This window comes from Megalobrama amblycephala, linkage group LG14 (genome assembly GCF_018812025.1).
Source record: "Megalobrama amblycephala isolate DHTTF-2021 linkage group LG14, ASM1881202v1, whole genome shotgun sequence".
Taxonomy (NCBI): Eukaryota; Metazoa; Chordata; class Actinopteri; order Cypriniformes; family Xenocyprididae; genus Megalobrama; species Megalobrama amblycephala.
The window spans coordinates 17,726,229-17,750,923 of NC_063057.1; the positions used below are offsets into that span (position 1 = coordinate 17,726,229).

At 35.4% G+C, this 24,695-nt stretch overlaps 3 protein-coding genes across 7 annotated transcripts in view; 1 reads left to right on the top strand and 2 right to left on the bottom strand.

The window, feature by feature from the left end:
* Positions 1–49: 49 nt before the first annotated feature.
* Positions 50–4,659, bottom strand: napepld (N-acyl phosphatidylethanolamine phospholipase D). Of its 3 annotated transcripts, XM_048156357.1 has the most exons (6): positions 4,353–4,658; positions 4,127–4,258; positions 3,367–3,601; positions 1,556–2,202; positions 1,372–1,486; positions 50–401 (listed from the first exon to the last, which is right to left on the bottom strand). In XM_048156357.1, exons 2-6 carry the CDS (start codon positions 4,243–4,245, stop codon positions 270–272), a joined length of 1,248 nt encoding a protein of 415 aa, XP_048012314.1. In that variant the 5' UTR covers positions 4,246–4,258; positions 4,353–4,658; the 3' UTR covers positions 50–269. The 3 variants fall into 3 exon arrangements, with proteins under 3 accessions (XP_048012314.1, XP_048012315.1, XP_048012312.1); XM_048156358.1 differs by having other exon boundaries at positions 3,367–3,589; positions 4,127–4,659; XM_048156355.1 differs by having other exon boundaries at positions 4,127–4,658.
* Positions 4,660–9,155: 4,496 nt separating this feature from the next.
* On the bottom strand, positions 9,156–16,456 carry LOC125245500 (myelin-associated glycoprotein-like). The gene is made up of 10 exons (XM_048156093.1): positions 16,275–16,456; positions 16,084–16,187; positions 15,401–15,470; positions 14,137–14,502; positions 13,696–14,013; positions 13,344–13,610; positions 9,941–10,234; positions 9,664–9,748; positions 9,510–9,564; positions 9,156–9,361 (listed from the first exon to the last, which is right to left on the bottom strand). Exons 3-10 carry the CDS (start codon positions 15,444–15,446, stop codon positions 9,272–9,274), a joined length of 1,521 nt encoding a protein of 506 aa, XP_048012050.1. The 5' UTR covers positions 15,447–15,470; positions 16,084–16,187; positions 16,275–16,456; the 3' UTR covers positions 9,156–9,271.
* A 223-nt stretch (positions 16,457–16,679) lies between these two features.
* The window catches only part of ints13 (integrator complex subunit 13), a 37,359-nt gene continuing 29,343 nt past the window's right edge, over positions 16,680–24,695 (top strand). For all 3 annotated transcript variants that reach the window (XM_048156085.1, XM_048156087.1, XM_048156086.1), the window contains exons 1-8: positions 16,680–16,820; positions 17,306–17,551; positions 17,759–17,833; positions 17,925–18,127; positions 20,308–20,388; positions 20,482–20,572; positions 21,520–21,648; positions 23,375–23,459. In XM_048156085.1, the coding sequence (XP_048012042.1) occupies positions 17,327–17,551; positions 17,759–17,833; positions 17,925–18,127; positions 20,308–20,388; positions 20,482–20,572; positions 21,520–21,648; positions 23,375–23,459 (889 nt within the window). In that variant the 5' untranslated portion in view covers positions 16,680–16,820; positions 17,306–17,326. The remainder of the gene's footprint in view (positions 16,821–17,305; positions 17,552–17,758; positions 17,834–17,924; positions 18,128–20,307; positions 20,389–20,481; positions 20,573–21,519; positions 21,649–23,374; positions 23,460–24,695) is intronic.

Genomic DNA, 24,695 nt, shown 5'->3' on the forward strand with positions numbered 1-24,695 from the left:
GTTCTTCTTCTAGCCAGCGGAGCTTTGAAATGCGGTTTTGACACACAGGTTAAACTCAGATGTTGTTTTATTATGGCCACAACATGATATTTTAAATGACAAATTATATTAAACAAAATAGAAATCTAATACATTTTTTTAACATTCATTTTGCATTAAATCCAGAGTCCAGCCACTGGATCAGCACAATCTTCAAAACAATTTATAAAAATGCAGCCTGTGTAAAGCATAATCATATATGTGTGTCTGCATACTTTCTGGGTTTTGGTTTAGCTGGACAAGTGTGTGTCCTTGTTGTTAATCATCCGTGACTCTCCGTGATGGAGCGTGAAGAAATGATCTGGATTCAGTCCATGATTCACCATAGCCTCACGCAAACGTGCTGGAGGCTCAAGATAATGCTAAAAGAGGGAGAGAAATTTCTTTCAAAAACATTTTTAAAAAATCAGTTTGAACAGTAGTTTATGCGCTCTTTTTCAAAAGTATAAGATCTCTCAGATTTATTTGATCAAAAAAATTGTAAAAACAGTAATAATCTGAAATATTACAATTTAAAGGGCACATTGGATGCAAAATCCGCTTTTACTTGGTGTTTGCATATAAATGTTTCTTGCCAGTGTGTGGACACAACCACCCTACAGTGATAAAAATCCATTCAATCCTTTTTTTTTAATCCCTAAAAAACCTAAACAGTTAAATTATCAAGCCATTTTGATTTTCTGAGCAGTATGATGTCTTACTGCTCAGGCCCCGCCCAAGACCGCTGACAGACTGTCCCATATTAGCATAGTTTCCGGAAATGGGCATCCAATGTCCCCTTTAAATAAACTGTTTTCTATTGTAATATATTTTACAATATAATTTATTCTGGATTTGGTGCTCAAGAAACATTAAAGAAAAATGTATAAATGTTAAAACATTTTGTATTTTGTGTGTGTGTACACAACATATAAAATAAATAAACAGGAAAAAAACTGCAATAAATATCCTTAATTCTAAATACTTAATTCCTAGTAGGGCCTAAATAAAAGTCTTTTCTCCCCTTATTAATCATCGGAGTGACAAATCTAATAATATACATATCCTAACCCTGAGACATAGTAAAACGTAAGTTCTCTAAGCTGACTTAATCAGCTAATTGTAACCTTGTCTAAACGCCTCTCTGAAGGAGTGTCGAGCCTGAAGAGGCATGAAAACGTAGGCACAGCAGTGAAGCCTGACGCAATACAACAACAAAGACTGGACTTCCCAACTGCAGCTGGGCAGCTATTACACACAATCAGAGCAGTGACAGCATGCCAGCTCAGTGAAAGCCATTCACACTGAGAAAATGAACGTGTGGGAGAGAGAGAGAGACAGACGGGCTCATACCTCATAGGCTAAAGCAAATGTCCCCCAGTGAATGGCCAGTGATGTTTTCGCCTGAATGTCAATGTGAATCTGAACAGCCTCTTCAGGGTCCACATGCTGAGACTTCATGATCCCTCTAAACAAGACAAGTTCAATCATTAATATACTTGTGTTAAAAACACACAGCTGCTCTTTACAGTCTTACCTGGGCAGATACGCTCCGATCGGGATGGCAGCCAGGTCAAATGGTCCGAAGCGTTTTCCGATCTCCTTAAACGCTGAACAGTATCCCGTATCCCCAGCGAAGAAGAAACGACAATGGGGCCCTACGATAGTCCAGCTACCCCATAAAACTTTGTTGTCATCCACAGGCGAGCGTTTGCACCAGTGCTGTGCCGGCGTGCAAAAAAACTTGACATTGTCATGCCCTGGAATCTGGCTCCCCACCCACCAGTCCAGCTCTGTGACATTCTCACAGCCCGCCTTCCGCATCCATTCAGCCAACCCAAGCGGCACAAACCAGTGCAAACCAGAACCGAAGCGAACATTCAGCGCTGCCACAGAGTCTGCGTCGAGGTGATCGTAGTGTGTATGACTGATCACCACAGCGTCCAGGCGAGGAATCTGTTCTACAGTGCAAGGCGGGTCGCGGAAACGCTTCGGGCCCATGAATCCCACTGGAGAGGCTCTCTGGCTGAACATGGGATCAGTCAGAACCACCAGTCCTTCCATCTCCACCAGAACAGTGGCATGACCCAGCCAGGTCGCTTGCACAGATGGGCCTGTCTGCCCGCACTGATCCGGACTCTGGACGAAATATGGCTCCAGAACCGGCAACTCGCCGTCCAGAACCTGAGGATAGAAAACAGAAAACATTGATACATTGAATTATATATATATATATATATATATATATATATATATATATATATATATATATATATACACGCACATTTTTAATTTAATTTTAAATAATGTTGCATATAATTTTGTAAATTTAATATACATTTATAATTATATATTTATATATATTTATAATTATAAATGCATAAGACTAGTACATTTATATTTGTTCATTCATAATTATATTTATATTTTATGCATATTTCTAATTATAAATGCATAAATTAATATAAAATTGATTATACATTTATATAAATTTATTACATTTTATACACAATGTAATATTTTATAAGTATTATAATTATAAATGATTATAAAATTGAATATACATTTACTTATATATAAAATGGTTACATTTTATATTTATACATTTGTAATTACTTACTTTTCATGTCTATAATTATAAATATATAAATGATCATATTTAATATACATTTACGTATAAAATGTAATAATTTTATATAAATTAAATGAATATTTTATAATCATTTATAATTATAAATGAATTATATTTAAATAATTATAAATTAATATACATTTACTTTTAAATACAATTATTTCATTTTATTTATATGTAAATGTATATTAAATATTATCATGTATATATTTATAATTAAAAATTGTATAAAAAGTAAATAATATTATCAATTAAATATTTATAATTATAAATAGGCATAAACAGTAAATAATTACAAATGTATAAACAGAAAATTTAATAATTTTATATAAAAGTAAATGTATGTTAAATTTAAAATTACATTTATAATTATAAATAGATATGAAAAATAAAAATATAAATGTATAAATAGCTAAAAAGTTCAAATTAAAAATGTATAAAATTCAATATAAAACTAAAACTAATATATATAACTGTGTTCCTTTTGCCTTCATCATTTATAACACTTTGAAATGAAATGTTACATGCCATTTAACTGCCAAAATCGTCTACACCCCAGACTTTACAGACAAACAGAATAATCTAAACTTGTTTTACTTGTTAATGTTTATATTCAGTAATATTCCTGTTTTCAACAGTAATCCTTTGTGTGATGTTTCAGATTCCACACTGCTGATTCAATGCATTCCTGATCAGTGACTCCTAAACCAAATCACCTCTTTGACACTGGGCACATTACTGTTGTTCTTCTCCATGAGGAACAGGCGAGCCATGGTACTGTAGGAGGGGAACTGCCATGTTGTCCAGGGGTTTACAAAGCGCCCATGAGAGTCCCGTCTGGAACATGTAACATCTGGCTCTTGTCGGTAATCCAACGGGAAGTTGTTCCCTGCAGTGACTAAAGGTTCCTCTGCCATGGATGCCCTGTCTGCAGCTGAACTGCACAAACACCTGTTAAACACATACTTGAGCTACTTCAGAATAAAACAGGGGAGAGACCTGTCCTTGATTAACACAACTGTCCTGTAGAAAACTGCAAGAAATGGATACTCTCATTTATCTGCATATCATTCTGTTGGCTTGTGCACATTTGCATTGCTGTTACTGAGTTTACCGGAGATTGATTACCGGAGTCATACAATACAGATTGTTTCAATGCAGCTTTACAGTGGACTATGATATATAATTTATAGTTAATCATTCTTTTGATTCTGGAAGACTGCCAGAACACAAATGAACACAATGTAACGTGCACTGTATCTAAAGGCTATATTTATCTATCCAGAAAATCTAATTATATCACATTTGTAATATGAACACCTTCATAAAATGTGATAAATCATGACAAGTCAATCTGAAAAGAATACAACAGTCAATAACTAACCCCACAACACCCGAGCGGGTTATCAAACAGTATTTACACTAGTGTCTGACATTAGCAGGAGTGTTGTTGTCAAAGTGACATATGGTACGTACCGATGCGTCAGCTCTGCGAGCAGCTCGCGCGAGCCTGTCTGTGTTGGGAGTGTCGCGAGCGCACGAGCACTCCTCTGATGTAAGCGCCAGAGCAGAAGAGCTGATGTATGAGCGGCCATAAGGGACAAAAACCTAAAAACGAAACGCTTCAAAGTTTAAATTGCCAACAGTCACATGACGAGACAAACAAACGGCTCTGATCTTGATTTATGCCATAAACGCTTACTTCCGTTTTAAGACTACTGTCCATAACGGTCTGTCATGTCGCGTTGACGCGTCGCAGGAGCAGTTCAAAAGCCCAGTTTTTACGCTGTTTGACGTGTCGGTTTGGTTGCACAAGAGTTTCCTTGTAATGAACAGCGCTTGAAAGTTTGAAGTTTAAACACACTTAGCAAGACCGGACTAGTTCGTCCTGTGTCAAAACTGGAGCAAATACTCTTGTGAATATATCCAACTATCTAGCATGACAAATGTGATTGATCTGATTTAGGATATCATCCTGTATTTTAGCCTTTCACATTACTCAAGTTAAATACAGTTGCAATATTTTACCACTCGAGGGCAGGTTTGGGAAAGTGTAAGACTTGGTGGAAACGCTGCACAAAAATGTGTGAATCAGAATGATACAGCATTAATTTTTCGATATGAATTTGTGTATGAATTCATGAAAATGTGTTAATGTAAGCTGGACGTGGACTTGTTGCGCGTGTGTAAATGGTGCAGAACTAAATTGATCAGTGAGACCACATCTACTTGATTCGTGACCCACAAAGGTGACAACTCACAGGTCATGTTTCTTATAAAAGACAAAACTTCATCACAGATACCATCACATATTTTGGCTCACAAAACAGTACAGCTTTATTAAGTCTTCAAACCACATTAACCACACCATAACGTAAAACGATACATTGCTAGAGTGTTAAATTAAAATTAGTTAATTTAACAGAGTGTTAAATTAAAAAAGTGTTAAATTAGAGAGCAACAGAGATACCACAAAGACCACTATTACAAACATAAGATGCAAATAAATGGGAAACTAGTAAAAAAAAGGGGCATATTGGACACCCTTGTCTAATACCGCGTGACAAGTTAAACCTAGTAGTACCATATTTTAATTAAATTGTACTAGTTGTAATAAAGTGTTCTTATCACCTTACAAAAATATTCACGAAACCAAATTTTTGAACTGATTTAAAAATAAAATGATGTTCTACTGAATCAAAAGCTTTATAAAAATCAAGGAAAAGAATAAAATTATTATGTTCCCATAAATCGCTCAAATAAATCTAAATCTAATGTTATTTATTATGTGTCGGTCCCTCATAAATCCAGACTGGATCATTTTGTCATTTTCAGATATAACTTAAACATTACTGAATCCAGAAACAAGTTGTTATCTGCTCTGAATATAAAGATTTTTATAAAAGTTGCACTGAAATTGGCTATATCTTCTGGATCTTTACAATTTTGCCATCAGCACAAAATTGCTCAATTGTTGAGAGGGTAAAATTCTGTTTTTCGAGCTTAAAATAAATAAATAAATAAAATAAACAGAATTGAGTTCTCCTTCTTCAAGCTATCTTTTCCTGGATCTTATATAAGCACCTCTAGCCTTAGGCTAAATCATCTAATTTAGATTCTCAATTTCAGATTCTTCCTCTAATGTCATACAATTAAAATTACATATTTGAGATAATTTAATGATCAGGCTGTCCTCAAGAACTCTTCTGTTTATGGCTAAGATTACTCCAACTTTCCTTAAATAAAACTACAATCTCAAATTTTAGAAGCTCTCAATTGGTATAAAAATAATTTTGAATTGTGGCTGCTTTCCAATAATTAGCAATTCTTTAATTTTAACCTTTACATCTGGTAATTCTAAGAGCGAACTGTTAAGTTTCCACAACGAGGCTTTGCTATGGCTTGGTGCACAATCTGATGGTATAAAGATAATGGATTTCTGTATACTGTTTCTTTTTCTTCTTCTTTGATCTGTACTCCATCTTTCAACACACCTGTGTTCATTCATGTTTATATCGCGTTCTGATAAAACGGAAGGGACGATCGTCATGTGCACTCCGCTTCACTTGAACTGCGGCGCACACAAAGAGTGCCAAAAACAGATTGTGGTGTGGAAAATTAGCCCATTTTCATTTCTTGTGAGGTCTATTGTACTTGCATCAAAAATAAATAAATAAATAAATAAACACCACTACCAAATAAAGGGCGTGTGCTTGCACAGGTTGTGCCCGTGCCTGGTTGATCTGTACAATTTAGCACTCTTTGACTTCCTTAAAAGATTATTCTTTGTTCTTTATGCAGAACCTGGTCAGAGTTCAAATATGCAATAATGCAAAGTTGAATCTTTGAGAACAAAGTCAGTGGTGTTATAGTATAACCATAATGCAAAACCGGTGTCAACAGAAAGGTTGTTTTCTTTTATCAAATGCGTGAGATAAGATAAGGAGTTTTACAGTGGGCTACATGGAAGTAATAGAACTACAGTATGAGATGATGATAACTTAAACATGACTGGAACATTAAGAAGAAACAAACACAAGTCAATAATGAACAAACTAAAGAGAGCCACAGGGCTAGAGAAAAAGAGGTAAATGAGGAACAAAATAAGACACAGGTGCACTCTTAAAAATAAAGGTTCTAAAACTGAGTTTTCAGTGATGTCATAAGAACCATTTTTGGTTTGTCAAAGAACCTTTCAGTCAACAGATTTTAATAGAACCATCCTTTTTTTTAATAATGTAAAGAACATTTTAAAAAGAACCTTTTGTGGAATGGAAAGGTTCCATTGATGTTAAAGGTTCTTCATGGAACATATGCCAATAAAGAACCTTTATTTTGTAAGAGTTTGGACTAAATAAGTAACAATAGTAACAAGCAATGGAATGCTTAGTACACTGTAAAAAATATTTTTCAAAGTAGTAAATAAAAGATTACTGGAACATTTGACAAGAAAATTCTATTTCAGTTTTTCTACTTAAAAATGTAATGTTTGATTAAATGTGTTACTTCTTTGTAACTGTGAAATTTACTAGAAATTTAAAAACTAGAGTTAAAATTGTTTCTACACCATTTTTTTTTTTTCAGTGTAACCAAGGGAACTGATAAAACAGGAACTAAACGCAGGAACTGTGAACACAGGAACAATGAAAAGAAAACAACATCAAAATAAGAGTCTTAGGGCAGATTATTACAGGTGTGGTGGCTAAACAGAAAATTTCATAATCTACATTTTTCAGAAAATTTTATTTTGGCAATCATATCCTGGGTAAATGTGAGATTGCAAAACTATCATAGCTGAAAAACTGCATTTACAAATTAAAGTTTTACAATTAGTTAGGTTTTTTTTCCTTTTGTTTTATCTTGCATAGGCCAATATGAATGCCCTTCCTGATATAAATCCTGAATGTAAGAAAGTTTATATGATGTTGATGTTCATAAAAACTATTCAACATGTATTATCCCTGAATGTCAACAACAGCAAGAATAATCTTGCCATCACCTATTTTAAAAATGCTTAATTGTTGCAGAATGTTACAGCACTCAAAACACACAAATACTAACTAAAACAAAAACTGTCACGATCACCTGTGAGAGTGCCCTTCAGCCATTAGAGGGCACTCCGTCCCGGACTGTCATTTCCACCTGTCTTATGGACTACATTCCCCATACACACTTCCCGGACTAATCACCACTCATCATTGCACCCAGCTGTTGTGTATTTGGTCATTAGTGTCTGTCTATTTAGTTTGAGTGTTTGCTGTCTGTATTTGTGGTTCATTGTTGCATGTCACCCTCGAGTCTGATCCCTGGTTTTCATATTTCCCCGTTTTGGTTTGTAGTTTCTTGTTTCTTGTTTTATGTTTGGACTGTTGTTTTGGATTCTGACCCCTGCCTGTACTCTGGATTACGCCTTATGGATTTGCCCTCAATAAACACCATTGCTGCATTTGGATCTATCTCGTCTTCATGAGTTACGTGACAAAAACAGACAGAATATTTGAAACTAATTTGAAAAGACTGGAGTATACATTAAACAAACAAAGAAAAAGATTATGTGAGGATAAGTTATAGAAGAATATATTTGGAAATACACATACAGTGTCTTTGGACAGTTAAATATGTGCATGAAGTGTATATTGATTAGATTAGGTAACAAACTATTAAACAAAGTGGCATTCATAAAAAGATAGCAGATGATGATATTATATGTAAATAGGCATACTGATGACCAGAAAGAGGAGACAAAAAGCATTCACAGCAAAATCTCGAGAGTTAAATCAACTCTGCTCAGAATACATATGGTCCCTCTCTAATTAGTGTTAAAATAACACTGAAGCAGAGTTAAAGTTAATGAGATAATTAAGCATTTAATTAAGTAATGAGTGTACATTAGTGATGAACACCTGCTGTTAACAAGCAGAATCACTGAAGAAATAAGAAAAAACACAAGAACTACAACTGACTTAAGTCACAGCCTTATTAACTGCTTAATTATCTCATTACTTTAACTCTGCTTCAGTGTTACTTTAACACTACTTATAGAGGGACCATATGTACTCTGAGCAGAGTTGATTTAACTCTGGGGATTTTGCTGTGTTGTGACACTTTGTGGTTGATGTTAGTGGAACATGTCCATTATGGGGTTCTTTTGAATGCCACATTTCTGATATATTGTTATTCAATCCAATGACAAACATATTATATGTAAGTGTGCCTTAAAGGATTAGTTCACGTTCAAATAAAATTTTCCTGATAATTTACTCACTCCCATGTCATCCAAGATGTTCATGTCTTTCTTTCTTCAGTCGAAAAGAAATGAAGGTTTTTGATGAAAACATTCCAGGATTTTTCTCCTTATAGTGGACTTCAATGGCCTCCAGACGGTTGAAGGTCAAAATTACAGTTTCAGTGCAGCTTCAAATGGCTTTAAATGATACCAGACGAGGAATAAGAGTCTTTCACTGAAGAAAGAAAGACATGAACGTCTTGGATGACATGGGGGTGAATAAATTATCAGGAAATTTTAATTTGAAAGTGAACTAATCCTTTAAGTGTCCAAATTCTTTTTAAGGGCCATTGTATATGCAGATGTTAATAACTAAAGCTAGTGTGCTAAAATCTCTAGGAAGATCCCAGTCTGGCGGCTCCAGCAGATGACATCATGACTTTATTGACATAAAATGGATCTCCATCATTGTACAGTGAAACAACCTAATGGATGAACAACGGATGATCAGTGGAGAGCTTGTGTGCACAAGAAACTGGGTGGAGAGAGGAACTATTAAAGTGTTTTGGTGTTTGTGAGGTTGATATGTACAAGAATGAATAGCATGTGTGTGTTTGATATATTGTAACGTACCCCATCAGTCCGAGTGAGTCCAGTTTTATCTCCCCTCTGAGTCCTGCAGATCCGTCTACAGAAATAATTAATAAATAAAAATATATAACTGCTTTTATCTCATGCATCACAACCCTTACTATCACTCTGACAGGCAATCAAATGGTCTACTCACTTGTAAATCAGCATTGTAACACATAATATCACCATAACTGAACCAACAACAACACCACCAATCAGGAAGGAGTAAATGTTGAACCCTATTAAAACAATAAAAGACAGTTCATGAAAACTCTTCCAGAGAACGGCTGTGCTAATATCAAGCAATCATTTAACCAAACATATCTGAATAACTACTTTAATAGCTATTGAATAATTCAATAAAATTCAATGAAAGGTGATTCGTTGCTTTATCAACAATTGAAAAATATAACTGGATAGCTGAAATTTACATGAAGCTTCTTGAGAGAAGAGATACAGTTCAAACAGTTGACTTGCAGTGCCATGAGTGTTGCTGCCGACACACTGCAGAGATGTGTGTGTGAGTGACTGATGTAGAGTGATGGAGCTCCTCAAGACTGTGCTGCTCAATCGCTCTTCACTGATGAACGTGTCTGAAGAGTTAGTGACAGGACGTCCAGACAGATGCCACTCCAGTTCAGGAAAGGGATTCCCATCAACCTCACAGAAACACTCAATTACATTCCCATTGACACAGCTGCAGGAAGTGGAGATTTGAGGAGCATCTAATAGAGAGAAAGATGAAGAAATGTCTGTGCAGAACAACTGGAACCTCTAAAGTTTCTATTGTAGTTCACATTGCTTACAATCACTGAAGATGGCTTACAGTTCACATTCAGAAAGACAATAGCTTAGATTTGTTTTCTGTATTAGTTTCTGGCACTAAAGTAGATTTAACTTGACACTGGAGTACTAATGGTTTTATTTATTAAATTTTAGATTAGGCTTCAAAAAAAATAATAATAAATGTCAGTAAAGCAAACCAGCAAGTAAAATAGATATAAAAATAGTAATTCCAAACTTGTATGATTTTTTTGTCTCAACTCTGGTCGTCAAAGATCCATTCTACTGCAGAGTTTAGGCTCCAACCCCAACCATAATCAAACACACCTAAACAAGATAAGATAGATAAAGTTCATTATGATTACTTGAAAGTTACAGACTGGCGAGTTTGATCAAGGTTGGAGCTAAACTCTGCAAAAAAGTAGACCTCCAGATGTCAGAATCCTTGTCCTACAGCACTGAGTGTACTTCAATCGACGGCAAAGAAATCCGTGGATAGCCTAATTGATTCTGAGATCTCAAGTTTCTTGAAGGAAAATGATATACTTTATATCCTTTCTAGAAAGTTTGAAAGTAAAATGCAACATTACATATTTATTTTTGAGTTGAAATAACTTGGGCCTATATATGTATATATGCTGGATACTAATTTATGATATAGGGCTAGTATTTTTTGTGTCATTTAATTTTTGTTTCTTTTACTTCCAGTTGAAGAATGTTGTATTTTTGGTGATATATGACTCTCGATTACAACATGTTCTCCAACCAATACGCCTATATACTGTAGGTCGTTTGTCACTTTCCTGAAATACGACCCATAGGAGCGTTTGCTAAAGTTGCGCCCCTTTTCGATCGTGGGTTCGATCCCAGGGAACGCATGTGCTCATAAAGTGTAAATGCGCTATAAATTACTAAGGGTAGGTTTAGGGATGGGGTTGGTGTTAAAAAGTCCACACATTGCATTTAAATGAACACGCATTTTGATTGCTAACGATAGTCATACGTCATTTCATGACGACAGACGTAACACGACACTGTCATTATTTTTATGCCAGCTAGAGGCAACTGGCGCTGCGTTCATGCCATAAGTAGAATAGGGAAGGCATAGGACATACAGCGTAAGCTTTTTGAAGAATACGAAAGTGTGGTTTTGGTGGAAGCACTTGGAAGGCATTTGTTTATATAAAGCATATACATTTACATTTTTTTTTTAATCGAACAAACAAATGTAACGTCACATTTACCTCAGAACAAACATATTCATCATGACCATAAACTCGTTAGTCAGCTAGAAAAATGAACTATAGAGAGGAGCATTTAGCTAAATATATGCACCATATTACATATTATAATTTTTAATGTTCTTCAATAGCCTATATAATGCATGTTTGAATAAATCCATCAAGTTGACAGCCACCATTTAAATGTTTATATTTAAAAAAAAAAAAAAAGAATTAGAGTAGAAATTATTTCAAAGTTAGTAGGCCTATTATAACTTTATTATTATAAAAAAAATTATACCGAAATGTAATTTAAGTTCGTATACAAATTTTTCTTGATTTGTAAAGATATTGATCTGAAATGTGTTTTTTGCAAAGAGGGAAATGAGAGTGTTGTACATTTATTTTATGATTGTATTTATAAAAAAAAATATTTTGGTGTGACCTGTTTTTTGAAAAATAGTACTTAAAGCTGCAGTCCGCGATTTTTCCTCTTTGTCGCCATCTCTTGTTTGAAACCTGCAATTGCAGTCATATGCGGAACAGTTATCTGTACGTGTGTTGTGCGTCGGCACAGCTCGTCAGCGCGGATGAATCTAATGCTTGCTGTCAGTCACCGCACCGGTGTGGATACTGTACTTCAGAATCACAGATTCTACGTCTTGAAAGTATGACCAATATAAGAATTTTCACTGGAAAATATCATCTGAACAAGTAAGTAACATTTCTGCCACTTTTGTTCTGACCAACTGAGGAAAAATGCATCAGGCCTTCAATAAATCGCGCTGCCAATGATGATTAAATCTAACGATCACTTAGCTTGGATCATGCCAAACCGTGCAAATTATTATTACTGTTATACTTTGTTCTCAAATCGTTAATGTTAACAACATCAGCATTGCGTGACTATGTATTTAGTGTATATTAGCGTTACCTGTGGATTTCAATTTCTGTATCCACACAGTCCAAAGTCTTTTGCTTATGGGTGAATCTCCAGTTGTCACTGATGATTGTCATTTGGACCTTTCTGGATTACAATCCACCATCAAAATGATATGTTTAATTATTTCAGCTGCTGTGAGAACAGGCTATAAATGCTCCGTTAGCCTGAACGGGACTCCTTCCTTTCTGTTTACGGACGTGACGTAATGACGCACAGAGGAACTGCTGCATGCTCAAATTTCCCGCGGAAATCCACCATGTCGCTCTTATTATAAAACATTATTACAAGCTTACCGTTGTGAATCGAGACAAGATAATGAGACAGTTTTGAACACTGGCTGGTTATGTACTTGCTCAAAAATTGATTTTGGATAATTTTTAACCAAAATTTTTAACCAAAACAAAAGTTGTTTTTTTATGATCATACTTGTAATTTCAAAATTTGGTATATTGTGAATTTACTCATTATATATGGAAAATTCTTTATCCACAAATGTAAATGGGGAGGGAAAAAAACCTAATTTTACTTATTTTAAAATAGAAATAGGTCACTACTTATACACATTAAAACAAACAAGAAATAATAACAAAGCCAAAAAAAAAAAGTAAATTATTTTAAAGTCTTAAATCTATTCTTTGAATAATTTGTAATGTTTATACTTGTTTATACATGTGATTTTTTGCTACTTTTTCTTCTTTTCTTTTCTTTTGTATTTATCATAACATTTCATTTGATGAATATTTAATGTAAAATATGTTATTGCCCTTGTATGTTTATATTGTTCAAAAAATTGCAATAAAAAAAAACCTTCTTTTGTGTTCCATTAAAACATAGTTAATGATAGAGGAATTTTCATGTTTGTCTGAAAGGTTTCTTTTTATTACTCACACTGAATGTCCAGCATCACTGATGACTCTTGGGTGCCGTGTTTGTTCTGAGCTGTACAATTGTACCATCCTCCCTGTGTCTGGTTGATCTTATTGAAGGTAAGCGTGTCTCCAGTCTGCAGCTGTTTCAACTGTCCTTCACTCTCTCTAGACCAGGTGTAGTTCAGCACTGCTGGATTTGCATCACTGCTGCAGGTCAGAGTCACTGAACTGCCCTCCAACACCGAGCCAGAGGGAAGCACAGAAACTGATGTGTTTTTAGGGGAATCTGAGGGAAAACAAATACATGGCCTCACAATATAATTAACAATAATATGATTGACAAGTCAAAACAGATATAAAGCATCACTTACACTGGACATGTAATGTGATGCTGTCCTGTGCTGTTTTGTTCTTGTCCAGTAGCTGGTAGGTTATAGTGCAGGTGAAAGTGACTCTGTGGTGACGGTGAGCAGCAGTGAAGTTCAGATCAGAGATGAGCTCCTGTTGTCTGCTGCTCTCACTGAGGGGGATTCTGGGAGTGGAGCTCCATGTGAGAGTTGGTGGAGGAGAGGAGCAGAGAGTCTCAGCAGAGCAGCGCAGACTCACAGAGCTCCCCTCCAACACCTCCTCCTGATCCTGAACCTCCTTCTGCTCCACATACAGCTTCACTGTTCGTTTGGGGGGAGACTCTGAAAGACACACAAAAACAAGATCAAGTGACAATGATGGCATGACAAAAACTTAATAATAATAATAATAATAATAATAATAATTTAACATTCATTTATAAATAAAGTTCTCAAATCACTCACCAATGACATTTATAGTGGAGGTGTTCATGTAGAAGGTGTATTTCAGAGCACCACTCTCAATCCTGAAGTAATATTCACCATTATGATTTGAACTAGCATCATAAAAGATAGTGGTGCAGTTCTTCTCATGTAGTTTTCCTGTTATTTCCCCTTTAAAGTGATCAGGTTTGGGATCTCTCGAGTTAAACACTTGATGGTTATTCGCATTATCTCCATCTTTGAGCCACAATCCTGTAGCATCACTCTCAGTGAGGTATTTGTCCTCGTCTTTCCCAATCTCAAATGTGCACTTTATGATCACACATGATCCACTGAGAGCTTCAATCTTCTCTGGCAGACTGATGCTGAAATCTCTACAGCAAACACCTAATAACACACAACACAAACATGTAAAGCATACAAAAAAATTTACCAGCACATTTCTATAAACCATAAACACACACAATTTATTGACTATAGTCTTTTCAGTTGACTAATACACATAATTTACATTTCAATTAAAATTAAAATTTTCAATAAACAGCCTGTGTTGATAGATGCAGACTGATGCTTTAGTACTAACTGAATCGACATCAAAATTGTAACATGGCAAAAAGTCAGAATGCTTGATTTAAAATAAAATCCAACATATTTGATCTGCAAGTTTCTTTATCTTTACATTCACACATTTGGACTTTAGTGCTTCAGTATATAGCTTGTAATATTTCTAAAATAATATGGCTAACAAAGGTAATCAAATTGTTGCTCTGTAACAAGTTACATGTAACACTGCTAACAGACCTCTATTAATACTGTGAAACTGTACTTAGTCTGTACTTAGTAACTGTCGAATGTTTTACTCAATTAAAAGTCTAAGTACCTAGCCAAAAAATACACACTTAACTCTACTTAAATATTAAAAAGTAAAAAAAAAAAAACATTTCTTTGATTTTTAAATGGACTTTTGAAAACAAGTAGGCCAGATTTAATAAAATAAAATAACAATTTTCATTACATAAAATTACAATTCAGTAATAAGTTTTATGTTTTCCTTGTAAATATTACAATCATACACGTATTAATTTTTAACAGAGTACAGTAGTGGAGTAATATTACTCAAATACTTTACAACTCTGCAATTAAACAGACCTATACACTGATGTAACTGTTTAAAATACACTGATTATAGAAAACATACATTCATGATAATCATTTTAGCTGTTCATTTCATCTTACAAATGTCTCATTAAAGTCATTGGTGAAGGTGAAGAAGAGATACACATACCTTGTAAGAGAAAGACAAAAACACAGACTTTCTCAGCTACACTCATCTTGCCATTAAAAGAAGCTTAAACCTAAGAAGAGACCAAACATACAGATACATCACAAAAATGATACATCATAGAAATTATAAAAATATACATTCAAAATCACCATTCTGGAATGATATTATGATAAACAAAAATTCTTCTGCATAATTTCTTAATTATCTGGGGCAAACCATCAGTTTTAACGCAGTTTAATCTTAAATGGACACTGGGACTGGTCACACATACACTGTGAGGAAGCTAAAACGATGAAGCCTAAAGTTGTTTTCTCAAGAAAGAAAAAAGCAGTTGTTCTTAAAGTGACTCCTATTTGTTTACATGTTTGAAACATTTTGGACTTCAAAATACAGTCTAAAGTCGATTTAGGGATCTGATCTGAAGCTTCACTAAGATCCATAAGTCATTAACATAAATTATATAGAGAATGAAAACACAAAAATGAAAAAAGTCAAATGAATCTATACTTGCTGAAGGGTATTGCTGCTTTTAAACCCCTTAAAGGAATAAATTACTAACAAACAAATCTCAGAGAGGTGCGTGCAACAGAATAAAACAACCTAAAACATAATAAACACCCCTGAAAACATTAAGATTAAAGATTAGGTCCTACTGTAAGCTACTGGAAGATTTAAATACTTACCAGATAAGGCAGTTTGAAGAAGTCCTCTGAATACTGATTTAGAAAGAGTACATAAAGAGTACAAGTGCTCTGCTGTAACTGACTGTAGACTGAAGGAGCTGTGGCTGTGTGAAGAAAACACAAGTAGGTCACTTTTATTACACCTTTCCATTTTACACAGCAGTGACTGCACAAAACAATAAACATCTTACAATCTATGCAAAGTATTATAACGCATAATGAACAGCAAACATCTTCTTGCAAATTGGATTCATAGTCTTTCCATGACAGCATGATTTGTGTAGCGAGTACAAAGTTTCAGTGTTTCTGCTTATGGACTGCGCATGAATTACTCCTTTGTTATACTCCAATAATTTAACATTCAAATATATTTTTAGTTTTACTACTTAGACTGAAATCAAATGAACGTGTCAGTTATGTCCCCATGATGACACTTCGCACTAGGACCGTTTAATTTGAGCTCACAGGGCGGAATTTCACTGACGGACGGATGTGAGTAACGGCGTATTATGTCCCTTGCGCTTTTATTTTTCTTCTGTCAGGCTGTTAGCTAATTTGTCTGGTTCCTTTTTATATGTAATCTTTTTATCATTTGTGTTTGTTTATTTTTTTTAATCAATACAATTATATACCATCAGTCTCTATTCGAGTGGTTTTATTTAGTGCGCATTTTCCATCGATGGAAAACTAGCAGGCGATGCTAGCAAGCTAAAGCTAGCTGCATTTCTGTGACACAGGTGATAAAATAATAACTTATTGTTTACATAATTATCATTCATTAAACCTTGATAACTTTGTATTACTTAAGTAATTTCTTTTGTAACGGTAATGACGTTTTCTTTTCAGAAAGTCATGTCTATTGCCAAGCTGAGTTTAGCTACTCTGTTTACAGGTTTATTTACATTAATAATGTTTTTACAGTGTATACGGAACATTAATGCTTAGTTTCACAAGGTGTTGCATAATGTAATATGACATATAATATATATATATGTGTATATGTGTGTGTGTGTGTGTGTGTGTGTGTGTGTATATGTATATATATATATATATATATATATATATATATATATATATATATATATATATAATATAAAATATAAAATATAATGTTAGGGTAGTCCTGCTTCTGTAAAGTTCAGTTTCAAAACTACTCCAACACACCTGCCTGTAATGTTCAAGTAATTGTTAAGGATGTTCTTGTGTCTTTTATGTTTTGCAGTCTCTGTGCTGCAGGACCAGGATGAGGATGTTCTCAGTTTCACACAAGACGGCCTTTGTGGTCGATCACTGCCCGTACATGGCAGAGTCCTGCCGGCAGCTGATTGAATGTGACATGCTGACCAAAAGCCGTTCACAAGGTGTGATTCCTCTGGCTCCAGTCTCCAAATCTCTCTGGACGTGTGCAATTGAATGCTCCATGGAGTACTGCCGAATCCTGTATGACGTTTATCCCACCAAGAAACTGGTGAGTGTATGGAAACTGCTGCTGTTTATAGGTATTGTCATTATGAATTAACTGTTTTGTATGGAAAAGAGCTGTGTGAAAATTCCAAAATGCTCCTTTTATGTTCTATTGTGGGAAAAAAATGACATAAATTAAGAATGAAATGCGGTTGAGTAAATAATGACAGAACTGCATTTCTGGTTGACCTATTTCTTTAATGTCTCTCAGGTGAACTACATTGTGAGCGATTCTGAGGTTCACATCTTGAACAGCTGGAAGCAGGAAGATCAGAACACACAGGAGGTAAATGCACATCTGTCACTCTGCATGTCCATATCGAGCACCCTTCTTGTACCAGTGTTAGTGTTAAGAGTATGTGTGTTGTGTTTGTCAGCTGATGGCTGCCTTGGCAGCTGTTGGGCCACCAAACCCTCGTCAGGATCCTGAATGCTGCAGTGTCCTGCATGGGCTGGTGGCGGCTGTAGAATCACTGTGTAAGATCACAGAATATCAGCATGAGGCTCGTACTGCTCTGATGGACACGGCTGACAGAGTGGCCAATAGGGGGCGCATTATCTGTCTCACTAATGCCAAAAGGTAAGCACTATTATCTTAGTCGAAATCTGCTAAGGGGTAATAATGGAACAATAGTTTTTTTTTTTTTTTTTTTTTTTAAAGCGATTTTTCACTATTATTTACAACAGGATCCGCATTTTCATGGGTTTAAATAAAAGATTTTTTCATAAGAGACAATAAAAGCAACCACTTCTTTCCTGGTAAAAATTAACTTGATGTTTAAAAGTCAATGAATTTGCGACAACTGAATGTAACATTTTTGACAAGCCAAACATGTCAGTCTCTGAGTAATGTAATGTAAACTTCATTCCATAAAATAAGTATAATGAACAACACAAAGAGCATTTTGAACATCTCCAGCACATTTATAATTACCCAAAAATCAAGCATAGTTCACACGTTACGCACATTATCACATCCGTAGGTCACAAAACTTAGGCTGGTTGTCCGTGGTACTATTAGAACTAAAAACAGTCACAACACACTCATGGGCAACGATCACTTCACTGAATATTTGCTGGCTAAGAAATAAATAATTATTTTACGATCCATCTGCTTTCAAATCCACATAATTTGAATATCACGACAGTCAGTACAGTGAGTACATGCATTTCCTGGAAAACCTACACTACCGGATGTTTTGAATGCGTCATCGCTTTCTGAGTAGAGGGAGAAAATGTCTGCCTGAGCAGCTTCAACATGCTGTCTGTCAGAGACAATAAAGTGCATAATAAATAAAGCACATGAGTATAAATTTGTTCTTTACTCGCTTAAATTGATTCAGAATGATCAGGAAACTGAGTGAAATACTCCATACTATACATAAGAGAATAAACGCCAATCCATTTGAAAAACTTAACCGGGTTAGTGAACATCATTCAATGTGTTGGTTTTGACAGAAATTTTTCATGCACAAACTACGCATTCTGATTCTGACATTCTTGATTTGAATATTTTCAATAATTTTCTATTCTTGACTGATCTTTTTTCATAATTTAGGCAATAGATGAACTGTTAAATGAGTGATCTTGAGATGAGTCACTGTCGTCGTCCAATTTGACTCCCATATGCTGATGTAATATATATTATAAACTTAACAGGTGATTTTTATAAAATGTTTGAATACTATCTCCTCACTTGTTTAAAGGGTTAGTTCACCCAAAAATGAAAATTCTGTCATTAATGACTCACCCTCATGTCGTTCCAAACCTGTAAGACCTCCGTTCATCTTCGGAACACAGTTTAAGATATTTTAGATTTAGTCCGAGAGCTTTCTGTCCCTCCATTGAAAGTGTATGTACGGTAGACTGTCCATGTCCAGAAAGGTAATAAAAACATCATCAAAGTAGTCCATGTGACATCAGTGGGTTAGTTAGAAGTTTTTGAAGCATCGAAAATACATTTTGGTCCAAAAATAACAAAAACTACGACTTTATTCAGCATTGTCTTCTCTTCCGGGTCTGTTGTCAATCCGGGTTCACGACTCCGCAGTGACGCTGCTGACGTGTTATCTAGTGCGCCCGAGCTTCGTCTACAGTCTGAGGGAGACGCACGCTGTATTTAAGCTATTCTACATTGTTTGTATTTTGGTATTGCTATATTTTTTAAAATGGTGCGTAAGTGTGCATGTCATGGATGTCCTAATCGCCAAAAACAACCACGCCGATGTAAAAGTGCATTACCAACGCTGACAGATGAAAGGATTCAATGGAATCAATTCAGTGGAATCAGTTCAATGGAAAGGATTCCAGAAGAGAAGACAATGCTGAATAAAGTCGTAGTTTTTGTTATTTTTGGACCAAAATGTATTTTCGATGCTTCAAAAACTTCTAACTAACCCACTGATGTCACATGGACTACTTTGATGATGTTTTTATTACCTTTCTGGACATGGACAGTATACCGTACATACATTTTCAATGGAGGGACAGAAAGCTCTCGGACTAAATCTAAAATATCTTAAACTGTGTTCCGAAGATGAATGAAGGTCTTACGGGTTTGGAACGACATGAGGGTGAGTCATTAATGACATAATTTTCATTTTTGGGTGAACTAACCTTTTAAAATATTAAGGCCCTTATCAAAGATTGATAAATTGTTTAATTTTCCAATTTTTACATATGTTACATTTAATTACTCCTTACCAGATTTTCACATATATTTATACATATATACACAATTTATCTGTCTCTCCCTCTTAGTGACACTCATGTCAGAATGCTAGAGGACTGTGTACTGGAAACTATTCAAGAGCAAAACAAACTGGCAGCAGGCTCTGACAGGTCAGTTCTGATATCTCTGAATGCTGAAGGCACTTTTATTCTCACACCATTAACAGGCTCATTTTCTTACTGTTACATGTTTTTACTGTGCAGACTGATGCCGATTCAGCAGTGTGAGCTTGTGCTGGTCCACATCTATCCCCAGGGTGATGACACTCTGGTCTCTGATCGGCAAAAGAAAGAGGTAGCATCTCTCTCTTCATTAGAATCACTAAACCAGCACCAAAATTATTGATAACATTTATCAAACAAAGAAGAATTTTGAAAAATCAGACAAAAAGACAAAAAAAGTTCCAGTTTTTGATTCCCAGCTCTACTTATAATTGTGTGTTCACACTCGTCATGTTTGTTTAGATTAAAACGAACCCTGGTGCGATTGCTCTGCTAGTACGGTTCATTTCAACATGTGTGAGGGCTGCCATCCGAACCTTGGTGCGCATCAAACAAGCAGAACCAAGACCACTAAAAAGATGGGTCTCGGTCCATTTCCAAATGAATTCTGGTGCGGTTCGAATGGTAATATGAACGCAACACGGACCAAAGACATGTAAACGGACCAATAACAGGAAGATGATACCTTAAAAAGGACAGAATCCTGACGCATATTGTTTTTTCTCATCATAGTCGTGAGTTTGCCCATCACAGGCATCAGACGTGTGTCTCCACACAGCAGTGTGGTGGAGGAATTGCTGTTTTGACACCTTTACGCATTTTATAAGCTCTTCACGAGTTCCCAGCTGGTCAAAATACCATCACATGCAGGCTACACACACACAACAAGCGCATGTACTGTACCTCTGCACACAGCGTTGTTTTGGATGTTCGGTAAGTTCCGTCTCAAAATAGGCAATACCTCAAAAAATCCGACCAATCATGTTGTGAACGTATCCGTGATAAATGATAAAATTGCCAAACTGAACGTTATTTTTTTTTTTTTTGGTCCGGACCAAACGAACCGAACTACAAGTGTGAACTTACCCTAAAGCATTCTAACTGCTTTCATACTTTGAAACTTCTCATTACACTCAACATTATGTGTTATTTTTCAGATTTAATGTTAAAAAGAGCTATATTGGAAAAATGTTGTCACTATTGTGTAGTACTGTCTCTTTCTCTCCTGTGTGTGTGCAGCTCTCATCAGTGTTGACCAGTGAGGTTCACAGTGTGCGAGCTGGACGCTATCTAGCCTGTAAACTGAATGTGCTGGTTCAGCAGCACTTTGATTTGGCCTCAACCACCATCACAAACATCCCCATGAAGGTCAGACTTACTGTCAAACATTCTCCTCTCTGCCTGTCTCTCTCTTCCTCTCTTCATCACTTGTTTGCACTGTATCAGTTGCTTAAACAGCTGCTGTTTTCATGGTTTATTGTTTGTTTTGCTAGCCTACATTAAATGTCTGTGAGCAGGTCAGTACTTTACAAGAGCTATTATTACTTTTCCAGATCAAAACCCCACCCCCTCATCCAGCTCTTGCTAATCTCTTATTATTAATAGCTTCAAAGATCTTACATTTAATTAGGCTATACTAAATTAAAATGTTTTTTCTAAGTACATTTGGATAAGACTCTTGTAACATTTAGAGTCAAAAAAATATTTAAATTATGGAAAGTAATTTTTTTAATGCATATTATTAAATATTATTTATTTAATGAATAATTAAAGTCAACATGAAATCAAAATTTACCCTATTAACTTTTATAAAGCACATTTCTCATCTTATTATGCACAGTTGTTATGCACATTATTACAAAAAAGAAATATGTTTACCTTATTACACTTTGTTTGAATAATGCTCTGCCTTGAAACGACTTTCCTTTATTGATTTTGCATCACTTTTGGCTACTCTTGTAGGTAATGCAGACTTTCTAAAATCTTTCCAGTAGTCAACGTTGTAATTTAATGTTGATTAATATTAAATAACAATAGATATTATGTCAAGAAGCTTGTATCCAGAAGTCATATTTAATGATTCTGATTCAGATTATTCTTAACGGTTCCATTAGAAGAAATAAAGGAAAAACATTTTTTTTATTGCAGTTATTGTTCTCAGTTGTCTGTCTCTAATAAATTTAGATTTGAACAGAAATCGGAGGTAAATATTCTTGCAAAAAAGTGTTCGCACACACACTGTTTTGTATTAATTTGCGATTCAGTAAAGGAGTCAGATTAATTCTTTAACCTTAATTCTCAAGTTTTTGATACACTAAACAGAACCAATACGTTTGTATCACAATGATTGATATCCATTTTTATGATCCACTCAATTCTTAATGGATAAAATCAAGTCCCATACCCTTTTTGTCTTTTTGAACAAAAAGTTTCACTTTAAAATTCATCACATCAGGCAAGTTAAAAGCCATTTCATGTTGACTTCAACAGAATTTTAAAGGATTAACACATCCATGCTCTCCAAAGAGTGTAGATTAGCACCCAGCTGGATGAACAATTGACCCTGTAGATCCCCTTTCAGCCCCCAGTCCTATTCTCTGTCGGGGTGAGTTCTCTTTTGCTTTTGCTCTCTCTCTCTCTTCTTTCTGGGTGATGTCTCTTGCCCTGGCTGGGTGTGGCCGGAAGTGTGTTTTCTTGTTCTGGTCGCTTGTGTTTTTAAAAGCTGCAGGTCCCTGCAGAAACACACAGTAGTTTTAGGATGTGTGTTTGAGGCCATTGACCCCAGGGATGAAACGTCCTGCTCCAAGGAGTCCACCCGCCTCTGTTTTCCCAGTCCTTCTCCTCTCTTCTCCTGTTCTTAATGTGTGTAAGCTCTATTTGTCGCTTACAGCCTCTGATCTCCACAGCATATGAACCAGCTGGGAGACTCCGAGGCCTTTGTGGACATCATATCTGTGAGGGCACAGTTATTTTATAATCTGTGCTCTTCAAACATGAAAGCAGCAGTAGATTGTGGTGTGTTAGTAGTGTAAAGGCCCAGCTGCTGATGTGTATGTGTATTTGTGTGTGTGTGTGTGTGTACGTGTGTGAGAAGGAGGAGCAGCATGCTAACACTTCAGCAAATTACGACGTTGAGCTTCTGCACCATCGCGATGCACATATGGAATTTATTAAGAGTGGTGAGTGAAATCAGTCCTTTGCATCAAAAATCCAACACAACCTACATTTCACTGCATAAAGCATTTGGACATTAGAGCACAGCAACTGTTCTCAAGCCTTATAATGCATAAACAATTCACATTGTGGAATGTAAGTTTATATAACAGTTACATTTTCAACAATAAACATTGTATCTGATGATTAACCTCAATTAATGAGTGAATATGCAGACGTTTCAAAGTTTCACGTTACCATTTTATTACTACACTTTTCAAATTAAACATTAACTACATCAAAACCAAGAAAAAAACATATTTATCAGTGTTTATGAGACTGAAAATATCTACATTATAAAATATATTATTTCAATATAATAATCTGATTTATTGGGATAGTTCACTTAAAGGTGCCCTAGAATCAAAATTTTAATTTACCTCGGCATAGTTGAATAACAAGAGTTCAGTACGTGGAAATGACATACAGTGAGTCTCAAACCCCATTGCTTCCTCCTTCTTATGTAAATCTCATTTGTTTAAAAGACTTACGGAAAACACGCGGATCTCAACATAACACCGACTGTTACGTAACAGTCGGGATCATTAATATGTATGACCCCAATATTTGCATATGCCAGCCCATGTTCAAGGCATTAGACAAGGAAAGGCAGTATTAACGTCTGGATCTGTGCACAGACAAGGTAAGCCAGCAAGAACAACAGTGAAAAATGGCAGATGGAGCAATAATAACTGACATGATCCATGATATTTTTTGTGATATTTGTAAATTGTCTTTAAAAATGTTTCGTTAGCATGTTGCTAATGTACTGTTAAATGTGGTTAAAGTTACCATCGTTTATTACTGTATTCACGGAGACGTCACTATTTTCAGTTTTAAACACTTGCAGTCTGTATAATGCATAAACACAACTTCATTCTTTATAAATCTCTCCAACAGTGTAACATTAGCTGTTAGCCACAGAGCATAACCTCAAACTCATACAGAATCAAATGTAAACATCCAAATAAATACTTTACTCACATAATTCGAAGCATGCATACAGCATGCATGACGAACATCTTGTAAAGATCCATTTGAGGGTTATATTAGCTGTGTGAACTTTGTAAATGCGCTGTAATATAGTCGAGAGCTTGTGTGGCAGGGAGCACGCGAATTAAAGGGGCGGAGCTGAAAAAATCAGTGTATAGTTAATGATGCCCCAAAATAGGCAGTTAAAAAAATTAATTAAAAAAAATCTA

Coding starts and splice junctions, on each gene's coding strand:
- napepld (XM_048156357.1), bottom strand. CDS start 4,245: ATGGCCGCTCATACATCAGCTCTTCTGCTCTGGCGCTTACATCAGAGG. Junction 3,602..4,126: donor CTCGCAGAGCTGACGCATCG/GTACGTACCATA, acceptor TGTGTTTAACAG/GTGTTTGTGCAGTTCAGCTG. Junction 2,203..3,366: donor ATGTGCCCAGTGTCAAAGAG/GTGATTTGGTTT, acceptor TTCTATCCTCAG/GTTCTGGACGGCGAGTTGCC.
- LOC125245500 (XM_048156093.1), bottom strand. CDS start 15,446: ATGAGTGTAGCTGAGAAAGTCTGTGTTTTTGTCTTTCTCTTACAAG. Junction 14,503..15,400: donor TTTTGTCTTTCTCTTACAAG/GTATGTGTATCT, acceptor GTGTGTTATTAG/GTGTTTGCTGTAGAGATTTC. Junction 14,014..14,136: donor CTCCACTATAAATGTCATTG/GTGAGTGATTTG, acceptor TGTGTCTTTCAG/AGTCTCCCCCCAAACGAACA.